We start from the raw sequence: 27,177 nt of genomic DNA, 5'->3' as shown, positions 1-27,177 counted from the left end.
TTTGCAACTCATGTTCCTCATTTTATATTTTCCCTTTTGAATGTTAAATACTAACGCAGTGAATTTCCTTAATGTCTTCACTCCATTCTACATTATGACTGAATATGAACATATCTATCACTGCTTCCATCAAACACCAACTAGTAGCACAATACAGTTTTTGGTTATCTGATTGACATTTTTACAGCACTTTAATTTGTGTGATTCAGAGAACAATGTACAGACAGTACTTATAAACCTATGTAAAACCAGCTATGTGTATAAATGACTTTCTTTTTACCTGAATACATAACTGAAGTGAAGTCCTTCCTTGTCGACCTAAAAATCCTCCATATCTGTATGATACAGAATTTGCTATAAATACTATACACTGAGCAAAGCCAAAGCAGATTCCATAGACATTTGCTTTCTTGATTGCAGCTTTGTATGGTGTTTCTAATTGTTTTTCGTACATTTCCACAAACCTCTTTTCCTTTGCTAGGCCAGCTATTGTTCTGATATTAGTTAAAGCTTCATTAGAGATCTGTAGGAAAACAATAGGACATATTTCTCTGTATGTAGTAAATAAGAGGAAGTCCAAACTGGATTTCTGCCTGTCGTGGTAGCTCTATCCTGCCAGAAGCTGAATTGTTATCAAAAACATTGTGATGGTGGCCAGTTTGTGTCTTTGGCACTGATCGTGGCTAATGAGGCATCAGCAGAGCATGAGGCACCTCAGTCTGATATAATGCAGCTACAGGTGCTGCACTTATTCCCCCCTCATCCCCTCCCCCTTCAACTGATATAGTTACCAGTGCTGCTTTTCTTCCCTTACCACCCCCAGAACAGCTGATGTGACCAGAAGTGGCTACTGCCATTTCAGCCAGCTCTGTGCTGCTTGCTTTCTGCTTGTTGATGCTTCAGGATCACCACCTCTTGTTCACGCTGCTATGCAGCTTCCCATAGGGACAACCTTTGCCATGTTACCATGGCCTGCTGTGCTTGGTTACTTCCCTCTGCCCTCTAACTGTAACCTCTGCTGGTTCTGAGCCAACACTGTCCCACAGAGGGAAACAGCTGCAGTTGCTATACCACCAGTGGCGTTCTGTGCTTGGCTGACACCCGGGGCGGATCGCCGCTGCGCGCACCCCCCAGCATGGAACAGCACCCCCCCTGGTGTGGACCCTAACCCCCCCCCCCCGGCACAGCGCCTTCTCACTCCCCCCGACAGTCCCCACCTGCCTACCAGCTGAGCTCCGGCCGGCACCTCCAATCTGCAGCGCTGCTGACTTTAAATGAAGAAAACTGTCTCATTGTTGGCCCTTCACTACTGAGTCCCGCCCTCTGATATAACTTCCTATTTTCTCGAGGGCGGGACTCAGTGAGTGAAGGGCCAACGACGAGATGGTTTTCTTCATTTAAAGTCAGCAGCGCTGCAGATTGGAGGTGCCAGCTGGAGCTCAGCTGGTAGGCAGGTGGGGACTGTCGGGGGACGTGAGAGGCGCTGCGCCGGGGGGGGGGGGGGTGGACGGAGCACCCCCCCCACCCGTTGACACCCGGGCGGACCGCCCCCACCGCCCCCGCCCTTGCTACGACACTGTATACCACATATGGCTGAGTAGGACCTAGTTTTAACAGGAAAGAGCTCCCCAAAGTGTGAGTAACTGAACACAAACCTACTCTCAAGCATACACAAAATTCAGGGGCATAGCTACAGGTGGGCCCTGGGTGGGCCCAGGCCCACCCAATTTCAGCTCTGGCCCGTCCCACCCACTTTTCCTTCAGGCCCGCGCCAGCACCAGCTCCCATTGCCGGCCACTGCTGCTTTTCCTGATGAGCAGCAGGGCCGGCGCTACAAAAAGAAGAAGCGCTCAGCTGACTGAGCTGAGCGCCAACGCAACATGACGACTCGACGAGGAAAAAAGTTTTAAAAAAACGCGGGCACCGCAGGCAGCTTCGAAGCATTGGCTGCTGGCTCTGCAGGCTCCCCCCGTCTCTTACGTCACTCCCCCTGGAGCGAAGCAGATGGGAGGATGGCAGAGAAAGAGGGGAAAATGGAAGGATGGGGAGAGAAAGAGGGAAAACAGATGGGAGGATGGCAGAGAAAGAGGGAAAACGGAGGATGGGGAGAGAAAGAGGGGAAAACAGATGGGAGGATGGCAGAGAAAGAGGTGAAAACGGAAGGATGGGGAGAGAAAGAGGGAAAACAGATGGGAGGATGGCAGAGAAAGAGGGAAAATGGAAGGATGGGGAGAGAAAGAGGGAAAACAGATGGAAGGCTGGCAGAGAAGAGGGAAAACAGATGGAAGGATGGCAGAGATAGAGGGGGGATGGATTGAAAGGATGCAGAGAAAAGGGGGAGAGACTGGAAGGATGTGGAGAGAGAAGGGACATGAACAGAAAGGGTTAGAGAGATAGACACTGGTTAGAAGGAGGGAGAGAGACAATAGATGGAAGGATCAGGAGAGAAGGTAGATGGGTAGAAGGATGGGGAGAGAAAGAGGGAAGACGCTGGATGGAAGGGTAGGGAGAAAGAGGTGACACGATGGAAGGATGCAGAAAGAAGAGGGGAGACTATTGGAAGGATGGGGAGAGAGAGGGAGACACTGGAAGGATGGGGAGAGAAAGAGGAGAGCTGCTGCATGGAAAGGGGGAGTAGTGAAATATTGGAGAATAAGAGGAAGGGGCATGGGGAGAACAAGGGTGAGAAAAAGATGAAAGCCATAAGTAGATGAAGGAAATTAAAGAATGGATAGTAAGAATGAATTAAATCTGGACACAGAGAGAGGCAGAAAAATATTGAAGAACGCAAAGAAAAAGGAGAGAAAAATGACAAATGGCCAGGAAACCCTGGCAGAAGAGTTAAGCGAAAACAAAGGAAAGCAGAATCTAGAGACTGGGAGCAACACAATGAGAAAAGTAAATGGCCATACAACAAGGTAAAGAAAATAATTTATTTTTAATTTAGGATAAAGTAATATGGTGTTAATAAAGTTTCAGAGACCAATACTTCCTTCCTTAGGTCAGGAGAGGATACCGTAACAGCATTATACTGACCTGAGGCAGGAGGTTTTGGCCTCTGAAAGCTCACTGAAAAGGATTAGGCTATTAAATAAATTGTCTGAAATCGGATGCACTGAAAAGCAGCACTTTACCCTGTGTGACAAATGATCTGAGTGGACTAAATTTTGCTGGGGGGGGGGGGGGGGGGGGTAGAGAGAAAATTTTGTGCCCACTCACTTTGGGTTCAGGCCCCACTCAAAATTGGCAGTCTGGCTACGCCACTGACACAAATATAGCCAATGGCTCAGACAGAGTTTCTCTTCAGTTATCAAAGGTGTGTATGGAAATGGAGTGGATATCACACCATTCACCGAAGAAAGTATTTATAAACAACTTGAAATCTGAAAACCTCATATTGGTGGTAGGAAAACTAATGGAGTTGCTACTGAAGGAAAGGATAGTGAACTTTCTAGAATCTAATGGGTTGGAAGGTCCGAGGCAACGTGGTTTTATAAAGGAAATACTGCCCAACAACTCTGATTGGTTTCTTTTACTGGGTAACCAAAGATCTGGATAAGGGATATGCGCTGGATGTAATCTATTTGGATTTTAGCAAAGCCTTTGATGTTTCATAAATAAGCGGAACAGGCCTGAATTTAGGACCCAACGTGGTAACTTAGATTAGAAACTGGTTAACCGACAAACAACAAGAGGGTAGTGGAAAATGGAGTCCACTTGGAGGAAAGGAAGGTTAGTAGTGGACTGCCTCAGGGATCTATTCAATTTAATATATTTGCGAGTGACATTGGCTAGACAGAACTGGATGGGCTGATGCGGGGCTTTGGCAGCAACTCTAGTAGTTGGAGAATAAGGCCAGTGCCAGGCAGACTTATACGGTCTCTGCCCTTTTATGGCTAGATAGATCTTGATGGGCAGGAGTGGACTTTGACAGCAACTCCAGTATGCCACGTGCATATACATTTTCAAAGCAATCTGTGGTTTTATCTACAAGTGTTAACATCTACAACCTACATCATTATAAGATCATACTTCATGAGAATAACAATGTTATTACCTGACTATATGAACACAAGAGGCATAAATACTGTTTTGTCATCAAGGATACATAAGATTGGTATTTAGCAAAAAATTACCCTTCCAGCAGCTTCCATAGCATGCTTGTCTTGGTTGGCAAATCCAGTTAGCATTTTAGCCTGCAGACCCCCAGATAAGGCTAAGAAGGGCAGGAAGCAGAGGATGACCAAACTTAGCTTCCAGCTAAAGTAGAAAGCAATGATAAGTGCCACACCAATATTAGTCAGGGAGTTGACTATCATTCCTATCTGAGATCCAGTAGCCTTTGAGGAAAAAGAGAAAAGATTAACAAAATGTTTATGAAAGCATACATGGAGAGGTCATAAATTATGAGTTACAAATAAGTGGGTTACAATAATAGAGATAAAGGCTATACAAGTTTGGAGAGGTAAATTTGGGCAACTTTTATTTTTGAACGTTTTGTGTACTATAGGGTAGTAGAATGGAACTATGCAATTTGTTTCACAACTTTGATGTTTTTATGTTCTCCAGCCTAAAAATTAAAGTTACTTAAAGTGGGGTTTGTGATTTCTGGGGTTAATTACTTTTTTATTGATAAATGTTTTTCATTTATTAAAGACGTTATTAGTCCATACCTGAGGCTGAAATTTGGCAGGATTATGCAGTTGATATCCCTCTATCTTGTGGTATAAATAAGTCACATACCCCACTTTTGATATCTATTCGCTCAGTGGATCACAATTAGTTTTGCTACTCTTGGACTGCAGAAACCTGGTTACCAATCAGAGTTTTCATTCTTCTTTGTTATACAACAAGAGGAGAGATTCAGCCAAATGAACATCAGACATTGTGTTTGACATATACCGCTGGGAGCTACAGCACTGTAATCATATGTGGCATTCCATTATTACAGTCAACACAATACTGGCTGTATCTGAGAGACTACATTTCTTCTTACTTCCTGCCAGGTCCAGCTGAGAGTTGTTCACTCAGTTCAGGCATCCTGCAGCAACCTAGCAAAGGCTGTAGAGCTGGGGTTCTCAACCTAGTCCTCGGGATACACCTGGCCAGTCAGGTTTTCAGGATACCCACAATGAATATGCATGAGAGAGATTTGCATGCAATATCTCCATTGTATGCAAATCTATCTCATGCATATTCATTATGGGTATTCTGAAAATCTGACTGGCTAGGTGTGTTCCAAGGTGTGGGATGAGACCCCCTGCTCTAGAGGTGAAAGAATCAGTTTCCTATGAAAGATTCAATGTGTCAGAGGTAAGTGGCTCTTTTTAATGTCCACACAATATGTAACAGCACAGGGTTAACTATGAAGAAACTTTTATTTTACTTCCTATCCCATGCCTTCCTCTCTTCATTGTGCCAAATGCAATATTTCCTTTTCTAAATGCTTCAGTGAAGCAACTCAAGAAAAGTTCTCTGAGCTTTCTGGGAGCACAGACCAATGTTAATTGTTAGTGAAAAAAACCCTCAAATTATTTCTCACCCCTTGAACCTGTGATGCATCTGTTGCCAGTCTGTAGTTAAGGCGCCAGGGCTGTTTCTGTAGTCATCAAACCATCCTATTTCCTGCCCCAGCATAGCTCGGAACCCAATCTTGCGCAGCCGTTTTGTGAGCAGCTCTCCAGACTTAGCAAAAGCATAGCCCTGATATTCGAAAACAAAAATAATATACATACAAAGGAAATAAAGCTCATCAAACAAAGGAGGTAATTCTCTATGGCTCGCCTAAAATTAAGCGCCAGAATGATGTGCGCTGAATGTGAATTCTATATCGACAATTGTGCACGCAAATGGACATTATAGAATACTAGTATAAGTCCGCAGTTGCACACCTAACTTTAGTTACTAGTACTTATGCTAGTGAAATGGCTGGTGTGAATGTTCACACCTAACTGTATCCAGTTAGGATTCTAGCAATAATTATAAAACTGTTCTCTCTTACTTTCTCTGCTTTTAGTCATGGATCCCCTGACTATATGACATCTTTGACAATACCTTACTCGCCAGCTAGATCTCTTCATTCTTTGAATGATCACCACCTTGTTCTACCCAGCCCCAAAGTAGCACAGCTCGAGTTCACATGTCACCGTGCTTTTTTCTATATGGACCCTCACTATTGGAATTCTCTTCCTCTCTCTATGAGTTCTGAACCCTCTTTTAAGAATTTTAAAGTATCTTTAAAAACCTGGTTATTCAATGACGATTTTTATTTGAATACCTAGTTAACAAAGACGCTTGCGGTTGGTTCATCACTTGTCCCTTCCCTTTACTACTACTTTGTTACACTCTCCATTCTATTTATTCCCTCCCTCCTCACCCCCCCCCCTCTTCCCAATTTGTTGGTTTCCCTTAGACCTTTGTCTCTTTGACTGCTTGGTTTCTTTCCTATTGAGTTATTGTAGTTCCTTTCCTCTTTTTAACTTTATATTTTTAGATTTGTAAACTGCCCAGATCTGCCAGTCAGCTAGGGTGGTATAGAAAGTTTTAATAAACATAAACACATTATATAAGATGTGTTAATAAGTGCCAGGTATGCCCATGACCTTCACAGGTTCACACCCCTTTGCAGCTGTGTGCTATGGAAATTGTGCACACATTTTGTAGAATACCAGCTATAGGCAATTATGCACATAGGGGTGGATTCTTTCCACATTTATGCTGTTAAAGCAAGGAAGAAGAGGAGGAGGAGACAGCACTCAAATAAATTGGTATTCAGTAGATGAGAGGCTGGTGCAGGTGCAGCTTACACTTCCACGGGAAGCCCACAGAACTGGTTCCATCCCCGCGGGAACCCCGCAGGAACTGCCTCCGTCCCCGCGGGAACCCCGCAGAACTGCTTCCATCCCCGCAGGAACCCCGCAGGAACTGCCTCCGTCCCCGCGGGAATCCTGCGGGTTCCGCGGGATTCCCGCGGGGACGGAAGCCGTGCAGCTCTCTAATTCTATATATGGTGCCAAAAAATGAGCGTTGAAAAAAGCAATATTCTACAAAATGTGCTTAATGTTAGGTGTAGCTATAGAATAGCTCTTACACCCATGAATTGCACCTAACTTTAGGCATGACTATTTGCAACAACTAAAACGTGTGCAAATACCTGTGCAAAAATTTGCCCTTATTATCTAACTACATGTGTAACATAAAGGAACACCCCTGATCAGCCCATGACCCTCTCATTTTCACATCCCATTTTTTTGACTTGCACGTAATATTGAGGCACGAATTCCATGCCTAAATTTATGTGTGTACAGTGCCAATAATTGCTTGTTAAAAAGTCAATTTTTGACCCTAATTAGCTTGTTATTCAATTAACTTACACATGCAAATTGGGTTGTTAAAACCAAATAGTATTTAATTAAGCTACATGGGTAACTGACCTTATTCTATAACTTGGGTAAGCAAACTTTGCGCAGTAAGCATCAAGTTGGGTGGACGAGTGTTTAGAATGAGGGGGGAAATGTTTGTGGTACTTTTTAAATTAGATTTATCTAATATATTTGTGAGTCTTTTAAGGGATATGATTCCTTCTCCAGATCATTGTAGAATTTAACTATAATGTTGTTGACCATAAATAGCTTGCATTAGAATGGTGGTGGTTTTTTCAGTAATTATTTCTTGGAATCCAGTGAAATTAAAAAAAAAAAAGCTATGGTGGCAATCATTAAAATGTAACCACTGTATATTCAGTGGCACTATTCCTTTAAGAAGTACCGCTGAATCAGGAGCGTAGCTAGGTGGGCCATGGGGGCATGGCCCCCCCCCCAGATTTAGCCCTGGACACCTCTACTTTTGACCCCCCCCCCCCCCCCGCTGCCGACCCTCCCCTGCCACTTTCGATCGTCGCCTCCCACCGCCGCCAACCCTCCTGGGGCTACATACAGGACGTGCATGCAGGATGTCAGGAGTCAGGACTCACAGAAACAGATTAGCGAACGTGTCGGAGACCGGCGCTGAAGAAGGGTCATCGTCGTCAGTGTGTGTGTGGGAGGGGGTGTCGATAGTGGTGGGGGGAGGGTCGGTGGGGGGATCAAAAGTGGTGGGGGAGGGTAGGTGGCTGGGGGAGGCGGGCTAAAATGTGCCCCCCACCTCAGGCTCTGGATCCCCATCCCGCCGAGGTCTGGCTATGCCCCTGCATTGAATTTATGTATGAAGTGGTACCACATCAGTGACTATCCATTTAATGTAGGCCTGTAGGTCAGCAACTAGTTATGTTTATCTGGGTAATTTTAAACAGATATTCAGCAGACTTAACTGGTTAAGTCAGATGCTCACTTAAACTGATATAGTGCAAAGCAGCACAGAGAGGGTCCAAAGTACAGAACAAGTCCAAATACCAAAGAGAAGCACCAGGAGCCTTCAAATCGGGTCACAATTTCTTTGTTGATACATCTTGAACATCAGTTTCTTCCTAAATGACCCGACACAGGCCGTGTTTCAGCACACAGTGCCTGCATCAGGGGTCAATGGAGTAGTGATTTTTGAGAGCAGCTAAAGCTTTCTTCTTTGATGATGGCAAATTGGATGATTGTCTCATTTGTTACAAAAATAATGAGCTAAATCGTTCTATGAAGCTAGAACTGGAGTGATCCCTTCATAATTTGATTGATGAATTAAACTGATACAGTCATATACTACCACTAGGAGTTGCCTGCACCATTTTGAACCAGGCACCAGTAAGGGCAGGAGTGACTAGGGATTGCTAATGCCTAAACCCAATAGGGGCCAAGCCAGGGATTTGTTAAAGCTGATCCAGGGCATAGCCTTAAGGAGGGTAGAGAGGGGGCAGGCTATGGGGGATTTCTATTCTTTGACTTTATGAGGGGAGTATTGTGCTGGAAAGCTAGTCAGAAATGTATCTACTTAGTGGAATGTAAAAGTGTCATCTACAACTCATTTGTCCTGTAGTTCTACATATTCAAGTGGATTTACATGGCAACCACAGTTTTGTTAATTTGTTATGGAAGGAATGAGATGTGGTAAGAAAGAATTACCTGCAAGAACTGTGTGCAAAATGATATGGCTCCAACGAGGACAAAAAGCACACAGATTCCATCAATCTGTTTCCTTTGCTCCATTTCATCAGGTAAAGAAAATGTCTATAGGAAAAAAAAGATGTTGAAATACCGCTGTAACTATATACCAAATGGCAGTGGTATTTTACTAGATGCTGGCTGAAAACATTCACGCAGAAGGCATTGCTTTAATATTAAGAATCATGAGTAAAATATATTAACGGCTTCTGATTTGTGGGCACATAAATATTCCCCTTACTGCTTCTGCTGATTGCTATTTCCAGAGCTGTAAATCTTTCCCAGCCCAGACTGACATTGTGTAGTAACTAGTCACCAAAGTGTAATCACAAAGCTCAGCAGGATTAAGTACATGAATTGTAAGAACCAAAGAGGAAGATGACAAAACCTGGAGTAATGTAAATAATGAGCACAGGTCATACACCATGGAACGGGGCCAAAGGCCGAAAAGCTGATAAGCATGTGAACCAGTCCAGAACTCATGATCTGATAAGACATTCTTGTGTGCAAGCAGGCATGAGAAAGGGGCAATTAGAAATAGACAAAAAATGTGGTTTAGCAACAGAGGGGAAACAGATGGTGAGAAAAGAAAACAAGATGATCTCTGAGGAAGATAACTTGCTGAAGCTATGTTAAGCATTGTTTAAAGAAAAGATATAGAAGCAGCTGTATTCGAGCATTACTTTGGAGAGGTAGTTTCAGATAGTACTTATGTATAGCAGAGCTGCTCTCCCATGAGAAACTATTGATTGTATCTATATTTGGTAAATAATAAAAATTGCTTTTCTCATATGTGGCCTTGGTCTTTTATCACTCCAAATTGTGGGTGGCTGGTACATAATAATTTGGGGTGGTGGTAAAAAGATCTAAAAACATTGGTGTCCCCGATGTGTGGAGAGAAAGTAGGAATCCAGATATATTTTGGATAGGGTCAGATAGAAACTTGGTCTGGGACGCCGGACAAGGTCGTCCCACCACAAGAAATAAATAGTGTTCTGGTTTAGTTGCGAGATTCCAGACACATTCACAAGAAGAAACACGAGTGCTGGGTTCAGCTGCAGGATCCCTGCAGGTTTGCACGAAGACTGGTGAGTTAAACAAATTTTTTTTTATTGATTATTTTGAGAAGTTATATGATAGAATGGCTACTACTCTTGAGACAGTAATTAAGTACTTTCCATTAGACAAAAAGGATCTTGCTAAAACTTGTAATAAATGGTATAAATGGAATAAAAAAAGACTGATTTCTATTGGCCCTTGAATGGATCCTTTGATCTAAATTTATTACGCAAATTGATTAAATATAATGAGACCTATAAACAAGGTAAATCTCATATTTTATTTATTTTTGTATCCCGTGCTTTCCCACTCATGGCAGGCTCAATGCAGCAGGCAATGGAGAGTTAAGTGACTTACCCAGAGTCACAAGGAGCTGCCTGTGCCAAGAATCAAACTCAGTTCCTCAGGACCAAAGTCCACCACCCTAACCACTAGGCCACTCCTCCACTAAACATTTACAAGAGAGTGGTGGTAGAAAAAGTGTTGAGGAGTTCAGTAAAGACATGGGTGGAACTCATGTTGGTTTAGGTAAGGGAATTTTACATGCTGTTATACTCAAGGAGGTAGAGCAGTGATTCTCAAGTCCACCCCTATCCAGTCACAATCAATGTGCTTGAGATAGATTTGCATGCACTGCCTCCATTGTATGCATCATGGTTATCCTAAAAAATCAGGCTGACAAGGAGATACTCCAGGACTGGCTTGAGAAACACTGAGGTACAGGATCGAAAGGAAAACAAATGGGCAAACTGAATGGGCCAATTGCTCCTCAACTGCTATCATCTACTCTTATGAAATTAACATGGTACCAAGTAGAGGAGAGACAGAGAAAGTACCTGTATTTAATGTGTACAGTGCTGCGTGCATCTAGTAGTGTTACAGAAACAACAAGTAGCAGTAGTAATCTTTGAGAGTTATAATCAGATCAGGTTTCCAGGATATCCTTAATTCATATGCATGCACTAGGTTTGCATGCATACCACCTCCATCATATGCAAATCTGTCTCTTGCATTTTCATTAGGAGGTAGCTTGAAAACCTGACCCATTTTTGTGAACCTGGGAACTAGAGTGGATACCACTGAACTACAAAATTCCATATATGCACAGAAACAAAGAAAGTATGCAGCCATATAAGCAATTTGATCATGAACAGTATGTTCTTCTTCTCAGTTAGACTCCCGTCAACCTCCATAGACAGCGATGATACTGACATTTGAGCTGATTTTGAGCACTTTTTCCTAACTGAAGGTAAATTATCAAGGATTATTACATGCATAAGCGCACACTTATAAATTACCCAGATTTATTTGCCCAAAAATGGTGCATTGTGACAAGAAGATGCATACTTTTGCACAACCCTTGTGTTTAGGTATGTTCAGGGGCGGAGTTTGGATGGAGCATGGGTGAGTCATCATTATTGTGATGACTCATATTTATTTATGCTTTATAGTCCTATTAAATGATGTGTGTGACCACAGAGTGGTATGGGCTTCTATAGAGCTGTTTTTTTTAGAGAGTGGTGTGTTTTAAATACATATGTTTATATTCTGGAGACCTCCCTGATGCAGTGATCGAAACACATTAATGTCGAGTGGACTGTCTCTTCATGGATATTAAAAAATGAATATACTTTTTTTAGAAAATTCAGCTTTAAATATCGATAAGATAAGTGCATATATATTTTCTACTAATTTGGAATTGTAAAATTCAGAGTCAGAGCAGAATTCTGAAAAGTTAAAAAATCTTTTGGACCGATGACAATGTGGGTGGAAGTAGTCACTTTATTAGTCCTAATGAGTCCTTCCTCTATTGGTCTTAATGGCTCTGTTTATTAAGGTATGCTAGTGTTTTTAGCGTGCACTAAAATGATCATGTGCTAACGCTAGAGACACCCATAAGTGCCTTTAACGTTAGTGCATGCTAATTTTTAGCATGCACTAAAAATGATAGTGCGCCTATAGCACAGCTTAGAAACAGGGCCCTAAAAGTTTTTTAAAATATATATTTCTGAAATTTAGAGGTTTTTAGAAGCAATCGTTCTTTCGGGACTGCCATCGGCCCAACAAGGCTGCCGGTGGTAGTTCTTCCCCGAGCGCACACCATTTCCAGGGGAAAAAAGAAACCCCCGGAGAATGGCTTGCACAGTGATAACCCAGCAGTAATTGGGCATCGCTGGGCCCTGCCCGTTACCGCTGGGTTATGCAGAAGCCCTTATCCCCACCTCAGTGGGTGGCAGTAAGGACTGTTCCTGTTGAATGGCATGCTGTAAGCGTTCTCTTACTGCATGGCACGTGTGCCTGGGGTCTTTTTACCCGCTGTGGTAAAAAGGCCCTGGAGTGTGGGAAAAATGGCCCCGTCCGCCAGCACAGGGCTCTTTTTCCGGCAGCTTGGTAAAAAAGACCCCTTAATGCCTTATGAATGACTAATTTTTTGCACACACATTTTGTCCCTCGGTACTTCATTTTTTCTGCATTTGGCACACACTAGCACCTAACGCAGCTCAGTAAAAGGACCCTTAAGCTAGACACAGCAGGAGTGGAGGAGTGGCCTAGTGGTTAGGGTGGTGGACTTTGGTCCTGGGGAATTGAGGAACTGAGTTCACTTCAGGCACAGGCAGCTCCTTGTGACTCTGGGCAAGTCACTTAACCCTTCATTGCCCCATATAAGGCACATTGAGCCTGCCATGTGTGGGAAAACGTGGGGTACAAATGTAACAAAAAAATGGATTTCAAAATAAAACCACCATGTGAACATCATCAGAACCATCTTAACTCTGCCCCTGCTGATTCCTCTTTCCTTATGTGGGTGAAGGGCAAATTTCAAAGGGATTTTTCCCCTATAGGCAATTACCTATTTAACCAGCAAAATTCCCTTTGAAAACTGCTGCCATAAGTATAACAACATTTGTAGAAAAATAGATAGAAAGGGTTAATGTTATATTACCCCAAGAATTTGACTGAATAATAAAGCATACATTGGGCTGAGACGGCCCCATTAACAGCAGCACCAAAGGAGCCAAATAACATATAAGGCCATTCCTTAGCATTGTATTTCAAAATCCTGGCCACTGGAGCAGGCTCTAGGTCTTCCATAACAGGTTCCTAGGTAACATAAATAAATAAAAAAATAAAGAGCAATAGAGCAGAACCATTCATAAATAATGCACATACAACATACTAGGTTTATGAGCAAAACAAAATATATAAAATCAACACAGATATGATGTAAAATTTGATTTCAAACATTGAAACGTAGAAAGCATGTGTTTTCATACTGGACCCATGACAGGCTTACAGTCATAGATGGACAGTTGTTCAGACTGTTTGGAGGCTAAAATGGGGTGGGGCTGAGTCCAGGCAGGGGTAGGGCCTGAGTCCATAACTGTCTGACAACATGCAAAAAGAAAGTCAGCAAAATGGTTGCAAATAGTACTTTTTATTAAATGTAGATATTAGATATAATCAAATGCCAAAGAATAAAGTGGCAAGACAATTAAACAGTGCCTCCTCTGATATAACTTCCGTTTCCGCATACGGGGGACATGTCACAGGGAAGGCCAAGGCCTTGAGGCAGCCTGTCTTAATCACTGGGTACCACTACTGGTGCAATCAAAGCAGTTAATAAGGATCATCAGACCACAGGGAGGGGGAAGGAGATATACCATCACCTGGATGGGCATGATGCCAATAGCCCATGACAGTACCTGGATTGAGAGTTGCAGTGACATCCGTCAAGGCAGAGAGAGAAGGGCTGAGTTCCTATAAGTTGCTGGTTGCCTGGGGTGGCTCTGGCACCTATTGCTTCTGTGTGCTACGGCAGCTGCTGGTTTTAATTTAACGAGGTCATGCTTGCGGCTGGGGACACTTAACCTCCCCAATGCTCTTAAACAGGGCACCTAATGTTTAGTGCAGTGACCTGAGAACTAGGGAACAAGGTTCAATTTCCACTGCAGCTCTGTGACCAGGGGCGTAGCCAGACCTTACAGTGGAGGGGCAGAGCCCGAGGTTGGGGGCACAGTTTGAGTACTGCCCTGCCGCCCCTCCCACCGCCACGCCTCACCTCCTGTCACTCTCCATGTCAAGCTTCCCCTCTCTCTTCCCTTCCTCCTACAACCCCCCCCCGACCCCCCCCCCCCGAGTGGTCCAGCATCTCTCCGCTCCACATCTCCATCTGTTGGTCCAGCGCCTCTCCACTCTGAACCAGTATATCTCACTCTCTCTCTCTCTCTCCTCTCGGTCTCTCTCTCTCTCTGTCTGCTTGCCCACAAATCCAGCATCTACTCCTCTCTTCCCCTTCCCCCTTTGCTCCAGGCATAGGCGCCCGTATAAGAGGCTTGGAGAGGCTAAGCCTCCCCCCCTGCTGCAGCAGAATAGATCAGCTGTGGAGTCCAGCTGCTCTGAGGGGATTAAATTGTTGAGGTACCTCCATCCTCACAGCAGGAGCTGCAGTGAAAGCCCTCTAGCAGTTGTAGAAATTGGTTTATGGTTTGCTTACCTTACTGCTGGGAAAGGAGGGGGGAGGGGGGTGGCTGGAGGGGTCCTGGGTTGCCGGGGGAGATATTTAAGGAGGATGACTTCCTGACTCACTGAGGACAGATAGCAGCAGAACGGATACTGGGGCCAGCATGATCAGAAAAGTCACCAGACAACAAGGTAGAAAGATCATTTTATTTCATTATACTGTTTGGAATATGTCCACGTTGAGAATCAGGTGCTCAACATTAAATTTATATTTATTTACTTATTTATGGCATTTTATCCCACATTAACATGAATTAGGGTGTTTGTGTCTGTACATGAGAATTGTGATATTATGATCCCGTGTTTCATATTGTTGACGGTCTGCGTTTTTCCGTATGGGGTGGTATATTGGTGTATTAGGTTCTGCCCAGTGTAATATTTATGGTACAGTAAGGTTCTGAGTTGAGCGAGTTGTGGTTAGAATAGGCTTTGAGCAACCACTTTATTCTTTGACATATTATACATATCTATATCTAATTTAATAAAAGGTATTAATTGTGACTTTTATTTTATTTATTTATTTTTTCTGCGTGTTATCAGACAATTATAAATTTAAGCTCCACCCCTGGCCCCACCCCTAACCCCGCCCCTTTAGGCCTCCCCAAAACAGTTGGGCCACCGACCGCCTATGGCTCCAGGTCTCTCTCTCTCTCGCTTCCCTCTGCTCTCTCCCCCAGTCCAGCATTTCTCCCTCTTCCCCCTCACCTTTGCTTCAGGTTTCTCTTTCTATCTCACCCTCTCTCTCTATTTCTCTCTCTCTCTCTCTTTCTCTCCTCTCTGCTTTCCCATAAGGTCTAGCATCTCTCCTCACCCACCACAGGTCCAGCATCTCTCCATAATCCCCCACATCCCCACCCATGTGGGTCTGGAATTTCTATGTAGGCCCCTCCATCACCCCATGGTCCTTCTCACGTGCAATGGGTCATCAGCAGAGGTAGCAATGTAAACAAGTTGCCTCCGGCCAGTCCTACCAGGGTCTTTCTTCTGTGGTGTCCTGTTCACTTGAAGCTGCATCAGAGATGTGGGATGCTACAGGAAAAACCCTGGTGGGGCTGGACAGAGGCAGCCTGTTTTCATTGCTCCATCTGTTGGTGACCTGTTGTGCATTTCTAGGACCACAGTGTGTGTGTGTGTGTGGGGTGGGGTGGGTGAGTGGGGATGGAGTAGACAGGTGCTAACCCAAGAACTGGCAGAGGGAAGGAAGAGATAAAAGATTTGCAGGGGAGAGGGAGGGTTCAACTACAGCGAGTCTCTATCACTCAATTGCCCTCAGCATTTTGCCAGGCTCGCTCAACAGTAGATACTCCCCTGTGTCTTACTCAATACTTTCAAAAATTCTTTCAGCTCTGCACTATCTCATACTTTGTCCACACATGCTTCCAATGTGGAGAACATCATAGAGGCAACACCATTTAGACAGCAATGGGGGAGGTAGGAATCTCTCCTGTCAGGGAAGGTTTGAAGGTAGGCAGTCCTGTTAAAGACAACACATGTTTGCATGGTGAATTTCAGGAAGATGGGCAGGGCAGAGTAGGAAAGAGAAGTAAAAGTTACACAATGTGTACAATTACTAAATACTGCAGAACAGAACATAAAGAACATACTGGCATTCAGTTTGGTGTCAGTTGTTAAAATCGGGCCATCACTGGGCTAAGCAGTATCCTGGGCAGTTTTGGGGTGGGGAGGGAGGTCCCAGTTTTGCAGTTCCAATTGATTGGGGGGGGGGGGATATTTCACATCAATGACACTGCCTGCAAGCAGGTATCCCCTCCTCAATGATATATGACCACACACTAGTGGCTATATAAAGACTTGAAGGAACATTTACTGTTGCCATAGCAGCAACAGTGACATAGAGCACTAGCATCCCAATCTCTTATTAGGCACTTTACTTCTCCAGGCAGGCACCCCTTCTGGTAGCCCACCAGGAACATTAAAAATACATATGAAATAGCCTAAAACTTCCCAAATTCAAATTTTTTAAAAAGTGTTTTTTATATGGTTGTTACTTCAACCCAAGTCAACCAAAAAGGCTGATCCTGACCTGGTTTTGTCATCCATTGCATGCATGAAGTTGCAGTTCTGATTTTCTCATTGATTCCCCTAATAAAATCAGGAGAAGAACGCTATGCATACAGGGGGCAATTCTATAATGGGAGTCATGTATTAAGTGCCACAGTGGGGGGTACTGAGCACCAATTTTATGATGGCATCTGTGCACACAGATTACATTAGAGAATACTGGCTTAACCCCAAAGATGTGCACACAACGTTAGGTGTACTCACTTAGGTCACTGGCAGGCATAAATGAGTGTGCCCACGCACTACAGATCACATGTGAAATTTACAGTATTCTATAAGTTACATGTGTATGTGGGAGACAGGCCCATGCCCTGCCCATGTACTGCTCACATGTACACTCCTTGCATAAACATTGCAGTTAGCGCATGGTCACATACTACATGCTGTCACCGGTTGTTATGTCTATGCTCACCGGCGTATAGAACATGCCCAGTATCCGTCTGCACAACTAAATTTAGTCACAGGCAGTTACGATTGCTCTATATTTCTTGTTATAAATCTGAAAACTTTCAATACAATATTGAAAAAAAAAATGGCGTAAATGCCGATGCCTAAATTAGGTGCGGACTGGGTGTATTCTATAACAGTGCATATAGATTTTAGAAATGCCCACGACCTGCCTATTCCACACCATTGGTCATGCCCCCTTTTCAATTGTGTGACTTAGAATTTACGCACATCACGTTATAGAATACGCTTAGACAGTTCTACATGTAAATTCTAATTAATGCCAATTAGTGTCGATAATTGATGCTGATTGGCTTGTTAAGCTAATTAAGTTGTGCATGGTAATCAAAATACAACCTGATTTGCGAGCACAACTTTTGGCGCCATATATAGAATCTGGGGCCTAGCATTTAAATACCTGCGTGGCATAAATGCACAGGAGGTGAGTCTCTTTTAATTGGGAAATGAAACTCTGGAATGAGGGTGCATAGGATGAAGGTGAAAGGGGACAGATGTAACCTGAGAAAATACTTCTTCATGGAAAGGGGGTGAATTTGTGGAACGGCCTCCTGGTGGAGGTTGTGGAAATGAAAACTGTATCTCAATTCAAGAAAGCTTGAGACAAGTACATAGGATCTCTAAAGGAGTGAAAGGAGGATTAGATGGCATGGATGGGCAGACTGGATAGGCCATATGGTCTTTATCTGCCTTCATTTTTCTCTGTTTCTATGTAACTTGTGGTAAGAGCAAAATTTTACCACACTTTAGTAAAAGGGCCCCTTAGTCTAGTAACTTTAGTGTGCCACCATCAAAGTAAGCAAATGTATAGGTATAATAGTTCCACTGTATCTATGTGCAAATTTATCATGTATAATATACGTTATATATAAAGCAAGTAAATCTGACCTTTATAGTGGCTGAAGTGTCCTCTCTATACAGAATAGCGTTTGGAACAACCTCTGAGTCATCTCCTGCAATCGCTAATGGTGGATCCGGCAGAACATTAGCGAGCTGAGACCTTGAACGTTGACGGAGAGAGGCTCTGTGAAGTCACGATAAAGATAATATCTCACAGGAAGTCTTTCAGAACAAGCTGCCTTCAGACAAGTAATAAAATATGCTATGCATTTTCTAGCATAAATATGAAATCAACATGGAACATAAATCAACTGAAATAGTTTCATCTCTTATAAAATTTACCGTAAACTTTCACGGTAACTGCCTCTGCGGAATGACTGGACTTTCTCAAGGCTAGGTTCTTCCATTGCTTTATCTTCTGTCACTGTAAAGTAGAAGAAAACAATGATTAAAGTCAGTGCTGCTTTTCATTGGAAAATGTAATGCTTATGTTAATTTATGTTTAGGGCACTGCAAGCTAAGGAAGTCAAGGATAAAACGAAATCAGTCTGTACTTTTAAACTACAGTTAGCCTTTTAAAATATGTGTTTTAAGAATTCCATGCCGTGGTATTTTCATTGGAAAAATTCTTTAAAAATAAACCATGATACTTCAGTTCATATTTTTTATAAATTTGCAAAACAAACCTTTACCTTTGGTTCACTGAATTAAAACCTACTTATATCAGTACTACACTGAATAAGTTTGCTCTAGCCCTGTTCCTAGTAGACATATGCATCCCTAAAACTAACCAAGATAACACTGTTTAGAAATACTATCTTGACAGCTTATTTTTTGGCATGAAAGAGAGAGGAATGATAAGATCCTGTTAGCAGTAACTGCCTCTCAGAAGCCCTTTTGTTAAAGTGTGGTAAAAATGTACAATCACTGCACATTAGTTGCAAACTTAAATGAGGTAAATGCAAAGCCTCTGCAGTAACTGTTGGAGGCACATGTGTAGGTGTGTGTTTTAGAAACTATACTTGATTTATACCTCCTTTGAAGCACATCTTCCCAGACAGTTACCACAGTGAAAAATATTACCATGCATTAAGGAGGCCCTTTTACTAAGTTGTGGTAAAAGGAGGCTTGCGCTAGCTTCAGCCTATGTTTTTGACGCACTCTGAGGCTTCCTTTTACCACAGTAAGTAAAAGGCTGGTCATTTGGGTGGAAAAGAAATGGCAGTGCAGTAAGCGAACCACTTGCCGCCTGACCAATTCATGGGAGCACTTACCATCACTCATTGAGGTGACGGTAAGTGCTTCCGCACTAATCCAGCAGTAACCGGGCACTGCCCAGTTACCGCCAGGTAAGCACCGGCGCTACAAATATAGAGAATATTTTATGGCATTGGATATAGCACGTGGTGGGGATGGGGATGGGAACTTTCACCGGGCTCCTGTGGTAGCCCAGTGGTAGTTCCGGATTGGCGTGCGGCAACTAGCCCTACAGTAAAAGGGCCCCTCTCTGCATTAACATTAACACGATGTACTTAACACTACCTTTTAAATCTGTGCTATCTGCCACAGTAATAATTCAAGCATGGTAAGTTACCACATGCTCATTGCAAGGCATGGTCCTATTCCATACCCATTTCTCACCCATTTTCCACTCCATTTCATATAAGAGATGAAACAGTTACCCCCAAATTCTAAAAATGGGGCACAGTTATAGAATAGGGCCAGTTATGCACATAACATAATTAACTAATTGGCACTAAACTGGCAAATATTTGGTGATAAACACCAATAATTGGCATTTATATTTAAATATTTTTTATTGGATAACAAGTCATTGTACCATACAGCCTGTAACTATCACAGTATGATAACATATAAAGTGACTATATGCTTTGGTTCTGATAGCTATAACAGGCCTAATAGCAGTTCCATCATCCAGGACAATAAATCAACTGCATTAATTGATACTAATTTGCAGTTGCATGGGTAACAGACATATAGGACCAGATTCTGTATATGATGCTTAAAAAAATCCACATGGAAAACATTTCCACTTAAGGGTATTCTATAAACGGCGCCTACATTTAGGCACGGTATATAGAATATTACTGCTACTACTTATCATTTCTATAGTGCTACTAGACGTACGCAGCACTGTACATGCCTTGTTGCTATCCTAGCGCCCAAAACTACATATATCCATTTACACCAACAAAAATGTAGTGTAAATCCTGGCACGTAGATTTAGACACAGAGGGCCATATTCTATAACAAAGCGTGTAAATCTTAGAATGCCCACGAAATGCCCATTTCCCTGCCCCTTTTTGCCTGCACGCATTAAAATTTAGGCACAGTGCATTACAGAATACGCTTAGGGAGCTGTGTGTGTAAATTCCAATTATTGCCAATTAGTGCTCATTATTGCTTGTTAAGTGCTGTTAACAATGCTGATTGTTCAGCACGGAACGCCAGGCACGCTATGTAGAATCCGGGGGATAATGCCCTTATTCTATAAACAGCGCATCTAACTTCTCTCGTGTGTATCTGCAAAGGGGATGTTATTGTGGGAGGCAAATGGGCGTGTCAGGAGCATTCCAACTATTCTTGCGCACATCATAGAAGAGCTGCATTCATGTGCCCAACTGCCGCATTTAGGTGCCACTATTTATACCGAACATAGACCCAGCATAAGTGGTTGGGTTTAAAGTTTGACTCATAACTTTTTGGTGCCTTTTAGTGACCTATACAGAATTTACCCCATATTGCGTGAACTAGTGGATGTTGTATCCTCCAATGTGTTAACTATGCACACCACTTTGCATACTAACTACTTAATTCACTTTAGTATAAAGCTCCCTTAAAGGTCCTTTTAATAAGCTGCAGCATAAGAACATAAGAACAGTCATACTGGGTCAGACCAATGGTCCATCTAGCCCAGTATCCTGCTTCCAGCAGTGGCCAATCCAGGTCACAAGTACCTGGCAGAAACCTTATTAGTAGCAACATTCCATGCTACGAATCCTGGGGCAAGCAGTGGCTTCCCCCCATGTCCATCTCTATAACAGACTATGGACCTTTCCTCCAGGAACTTGTCCAAAACCTTTTTAAACCCTGATATGGTAACCGCTATAACCACATCTCCCTTACGTGGATCATTTCTATGGGCTAAGGCCACTTTTTGCCACAGCAGGAAAATGGCCAAAATTTCCAATTTTTCTATTAGTGGCCATGTGCTAATGTTGACAGTGCGAGACTGTTAGTCTGTGAGTATCTACCGCCACCTATTTTGTAGGTGGTAGGGTCCCACGTGCTAAATCTGGGCTAATTGGTTAGCATGCAGCAATGCCGACATACTAACCAATCTGCATAGACATGCCCACTCTCCACCACTAGACACAACCAGATAGCATGTGGCTTCTGTGCACACATGCAAAAATTACCGCAGGATGTCTCATTGTGGCCAGTGGTATGCCATTTGAAGCTGCAGTAAGCATGCATTAGTACTTACTGCAGCTTTGTAAAAGGGCCCTTTAGTTTAACTCTATCAACTATCAATCTCGTAAATAGGCTCCTTCCAGCATACAGCTTTGTTCTTCACCAAAGGAAAAAAAGATATCCTAAATATAAAGGCATATAAAGATAACACAATTTTCTTTTTGTATCTAAATCAGTTTGGTGATTAGTAACATTTCATTTTATTTCAGAAAGTATCAAAAAAGCACTTGCTTTGCTTTGCAGTTTCATGGAGTGCCTTATCCCCTTGACTTTGCAAGGTCACTAGTGTGAAATAAACGCCTTTTCTTTCCATGAGTTCATTATGATTTCCTCTCTCTACGGCCCTTCCATGCTCAAATCCAATGATGACATCTGTATTTTTGATCGTGGAGAGACGATGAGCTATCGAGATTGATGTACGCCCATGCCGTACCTGAGAAAAATAGAGACAAAATGTTTTTCTGACAGCAAAGTGATTGCATTTGAAGGAAATGAACTGTGCTAGTTCTCTAATGGGAGTTCCTCTGTGAAAAAATGGATGTGGAAAATTGTCTAATTTGAGTTTTGACATGCTGGATCAGTAGCATTGAGTTTCAAAGTTCCAGCTCCCAGAAAGATAGCTCTGCAAAGAGATTAGCTTTCGGAAAGAGGAGAAATAGAATGTTAAGAGGCTAATTTTCAAAAGAGAAAAACGTCTCCAAAACATCATAAATTTGCATGGGTGAAGAGTGGGCTAACTAGTTACTGTATCTTGATTACAGCATGCTAACTGATTAGTGCATAGATAATGTGGGAGCCCTTACCAATACAAAATAGGTGGCGGTAAGTGATTACGTAGTAATTTTTGAAAATGACTATGCTTATAGCAACATTATCACATGGTTATTAATTTTAAAAAATGGAAAAGGTATTTTAATGGTTGTGGTTAAAATTGCCTCAGCATGCAGGAAAAGATCCAGGTAAGGGCACACTAAAACCAATTTTTACCAAAGCTTAATAACAGGATCCCTAACTTAATGGATCTCTGCCTTACTTCTACCAAGATTAACAGGAAGATACTAAAAAAGCATTGTGGTCAATTTTTAAATGGAATTACCCGGTTAGGCGCAGCTACAGCCTAGATAACTCCCAATCACTAGAGCCAATCAGGATTTTCAGCAACACTTTCCCAGATATGGTCAGGGGCAGAGCTGAGAGCTATCCAGGCAGCAATGTTCAGTGGCAGTACCAAATAGCAACAATCCAAAACAGGAAACCAGAAACTTCCACAGAAAAATACAGAAAACATCAGAAAAGTGGAAAATGCCAACCACAAGCAATAAGATGACCAGTTTAAAAAGCTTATTCTTTAGAATTCAACATGTAGATAGCTGACAATGGAAGTTATTCAGAATTTGACACACAGATAGCTAACAATGGAAACCCAACACAGGCCGTGCTTTTGACACCCAGGCCATCATCAGGGGTCTAAAAAGCCAGCATGCAAATCATGTAACAATGCTGAATGTGAAGTTTAGTAAAACAGACCACTGTATGTTACACAAACGTCAAGATTATATCTTAAAGTTTTAGCATAAGATACCAACAAATAATTTTTTGTGGTCACGCTGCACTTGCTGGTGTGCATGTCGGTGTGTATTCTAGAACAGTGAGTGATTTGCACCAGCACTGGAGAATATGTAAATGTATGTGGCTGAGATGCGTATGTAAGTGTGTATTCTAGAACCTGTAAGTGATTTCAACCTGCTATAGAACACATTTACAGAAAAAGTCTGCGAATGAGTTGTGCATGTAGAATCTGTGAGTGAATTCCACATGCTGTCAAACACATTTACAGTAAATGTATGCGGATGAGTTGTGCATGTAGAATCTGTGAGTGATTTGCACCTACTCTTGAACACATTTACAGTAAATATATGTGTGCATTCTACAACCTTTGAGAGATTTGCAAATGCTTTGAGGTGCGCATGTCGGTGTGTATTCTAGAACTTGAGTGATCCTCACCTGCTCTGGAGCACATGTGAACGCCAAGGCTGCTGAGATGGAGGAACGGGGGGGGCAAAATTCCCCAGACCCGGCTTCTTCTTGCTACCTGCTTCTGGGCCTGTCCTCCCCTACTCCTACGTGCTGCCCAGAACCCAGATGATTGCATTAGCATGATATAGCATTAATGCAATCATCTGGGTCCTGACTCCTGGCACTGACATTAGCAGGACAGGATAGACTGTGGGAGCAGGCAAGCAGGAAGCAGTTTGCTGGCACTGGGCCCTGGCCCCCCTTTGGAGGCAAAGACAGAAAGGTAAGGGGGCGAGTGGGCGGTGCAAGTGGGGAGCAGCAGTGTGAGTAGGGGATGGCACAAGTGTGTGTGTGTGGGGGGGGGGGGGGGTGGTTGCTTTGGTCCATTTCTGCCCCAGGCCCGGCTATGTCTCTTGGCAGCCCTGGTGAATGCATGTGACTGAGGTGCATGTGTCAGTGTGTATTCTAGAACCTGTGAGTGATCTGCACCTGCTGTGGAGCACATGTGAACACTTGCGACTGAGTTGCGCATGTCGTGTATTCTAGAACCTGTGAGTGATCCGCACCTGCTCTGCAGCAAATATTAACACATACGGCTAAGATGCATGCAGGTGTTTATTCTAGATTCAAATTATAACTCTTTTCAAATACTCATAATGTCCAGCTTCTGTACTTTAAATAACAACATTCCACAGTAGAGTATGATCTATTTGTGTGTGTGTGGGGGGGGGGGGGGGGGGGGGGGGGAAGCCTCAAAACCCTCCCTCCACTTCTGCTTATTTTATAGGTTGCAGAACTTATAAGGGTAGTTTACGCCACGGGCTTCTTAGCAAGGGAACCCACTGATGCTAAGAAGAAATGAGTGTAGGAAATGCTGAATGATCTGATACGCCTTGAGATAGCCACAGGCAAAACTCTGGCCACAGTTGGTGGGGTCAGTAGCTGAGCACTAACACCATTTATGAATGAAAGCTAAGTTTTGTTTTTCTTTTGAATCACAGTCACAATTTATAATGGAAACCATAAGGATTGAGAACACACGGCATTTTAATGATTAAATTGGGGAGGTTTTTTAATGACTGTGATGTAAACTACCCTGATAAGTTCTGCCACCTATAAACTAAGCAGAGGTGGAGGGAGGGTTCTGAGGCTTTTTCCTTCCCAAATAGGTCATATTCTATTGTGGAATGTTGTTATTTAAAGTAGATAAGCTGGACACTATGAGTAATTGAAAAGAATTATAATTTGGAATTTGAACAGTCTCTTTCATACTCTATATGATATGTAAATGTCTGGAGCTGAAGTATACATGTAAGTGTGTGTTTTAGAATGTTTACATGATTTATATCTGCTCTGGTGCACATGTAAATGTATGAGGCTGAACTATAAATGAAGGAATGTATTTTAGAACATATTTGTGATTTACACCTGTTCTGGAGCACTTGCAAATGTATGAGGCTGAAGTATACATGTAGGTGTGTATTTTAGAAGCTAATGTGTGATTTATACCTGCTCTGGAGAACATGTAAATATCTGAAGCTGAAGAATACATGAAAGTGTGTGTTTTAGAAACTTTGCATGATTTATATATACACTGGAGCACATGTAAATGTCCGGAGCGGATGTATACATGTAGGTGTGTATTTTAGAAGCTAATGTGTGATTTATACTTGTTTTGGAGAACATGTAAATATCTGGAGCTGAAGTATACATGAAAGTGTGTGTTTTAGAACCTTTGCATCATTTATATCTGCTCTGAAGCACATGTAAATATATGAGGCTGAAGTATATATGTAGTGTGTACTTTAGAAGCTATGCATGATCTACATGTGTTCTGGAGCACGTGGAGGGGCATAATCGAACGAAAACGTCTATCTCCATGGGCGTTTATCTCCGAGAACGGGTCCGTGAAGGGGCGGACCGAACCGTATTTTCGAAAAAAATAGACGTCCATGTTTTAGTCGATAATGGAAAATGAAAGCGCCCGGCTCAAAAACGAATACATCCAAGGCATTTGTTCGTGGGAGGGGCCAGGATTCGTAGTGCACTGGTCCCCCTCACATGCCAGGACACCAACCGGGCACCCTAGGGGGCACTTTTACAAAACCAAAAAAAAGGTAAAAGAGCTCCCAGGTGCATAGCACCCTTCCCTTGTGTGTTGAGCCCCCCAAATCCCCCTCACAACCCACTGCCCACAAGTCTACACCATTACTATAGCCCTGTGGGGTGAAGGGGGGCACCTACATGTGGGTACAGTGGGTTTGGGGGCTTGGACGACTAAGCATTAAGCAGCACAATTGTAACAGGTAGGGGGGGATGGGCCTGGGTCCACCTGCCTGAAGTCCACTGCACCCCCTAACAACTGCTCCAGGGACCTGCATACTGCTGCCAGGGAGGTGGGTATGACATTTGAGAGTGAAAATAAAAAGTTGTCAAACATCATTTTTTGTGGTGGGAGGGGGTTAGTGACCACTGGGGGAGTCAGGGGAGGTCATCCCCGATTCCCTCTGGGGGTAATCTGGTCATTTAGGGCACTTTTTGGGGCCTTATTCATGAAAAAACAGGGTCCAGGAAAAGTGCCCTAAATTCTAGCTACAAACGCATACTTTTTTTCCATTATCGGCGAAAGGCGCCCATCTCTGTTCGGATGATAACCATGCCCCATTCCCGCCTTCACCACGCCTCCGACACGCCCCCGTCAACTTTGTACGCTTCCGCGATGGAGTGCAGTTGAAAACGTCCAAGTTCGGCTTTCGATTATACCGTGTTATTCGTTTTTGTGAGATAAACGTCCATCTCCCGATTTAGGTCGGAACTTGGGCGTTTTTCTCGTTCGATTATAAGCAGGATAATGTGCTAGCATTTAAAAAGGTTCTGACTGTTGAATATTGTCAGTTTGCTCCCACTCAGCCCTAGCCCTCCCAGTCCAGCAACTTCCAGTTGATTATGTAAGTTTATATTTTAGAACTTTTGCATGATTTATACCTGCTCTGGAGCACATGCAAATATATGAAGCAGAAGTGTACATGTAGGTGTGTATTTTAGAAGCTATGCATGATTTATACCTGCTCTGGAGCACTTGTAAATGTATGATGCTGAAGTATACATGTATGTGTGTAGTTTGTAACCTATGCATGTTCTCAATGACTCCAGCCAAAGTATGCACCTGAACACACAGGTCACATAAAAGTGGCCTTATTCTCCCTGCACACACTTATGAAACAACACAGGGGGTAATTTTATAATAGGCCTATTACATGCCTAAAAACAGGGTTTACAATAAAAAAAATCTTTATAAAATTTTAGGGGTTTGCAGTCTACAAATTTTCACATCATGTCATTTCTAGGAATTTTTGTTCATTTTTTTCCCACTATTTTTTCATAACGGGTGCAATATCATTAAGAGCATGAACTCTTTCAGAATAAGCATACACTTTTTTGGGAAGAGTGTACACATTTTGCAGAGTGCACACTTTTCAAGAGTGCATACTAGTTGCAAAGTGTGTGCACTGTTTGCAAAGAGAGAGAACTCTGTCAGAGTGTGTGCTCTTTCCCGATAGTGAATGCACGCACACTATTCACATATGTTCATTGGTTTGTGCATGTATGCACA

General features: G+C 42.9%; 1 protein-coding gene across 1 annotated transcript in view; it reads right to left on the bottom strand.

Annotated features, from left to right (window-relative positions):
• Window positions 1-27,177, bottom strand: part of ABCB11 (ATP binding cassette subfamily B member 11) — a 130,236-nt gene that overhangs the window by 19,829 nt on the left and 83,230 nt on the right. The window contains 11 exon segments of the mRNA XM_030209802.1: window positions 281-318; window positions 320-523; window positions 4,137-4,340; window positions 5,543-5,574; window positions 5,577-5,703; window positions 9,048-9,152; window positions 13,090-13,128; window positions 13,131-13,247; window positions 18,102-18,237; window positions 18,396-18,477; window positions 21,780-21,981. Of these exon segments, the coding sequence (XP_030065662.1) occupies window positions 281-318; window positions 320-523; window positions 4,137-4,340; window positions 5,543-5,574; window positions 5,577-5,703; window positions 9,048-9,152; window positions 13,090-13,128; window positions 13,131-13,247; window positions 18,102-18,237; window positions 18,396-18,477; window positions 21,780-21,981 (1,286 nt within the window).

Source organism: Microcaecilia unicolor, chromosome 7 (assembly GCF_901765095.1).
Source record: "Microcaecilia unicolor chromosome 7, aMicUni1.1, whole genome shotgun sequence".
NCBI classification, from domain to species: domain Eukaryota; kingdom Metazoa; phylum Chordata; class Amphibia; order Gymnophiona; family Siphonopidae; genus Microcaecilia; species Microcaecilia unicolor.
This window is presented reverse-complemented; position numbering and strand designations above follow the sequence as displayed.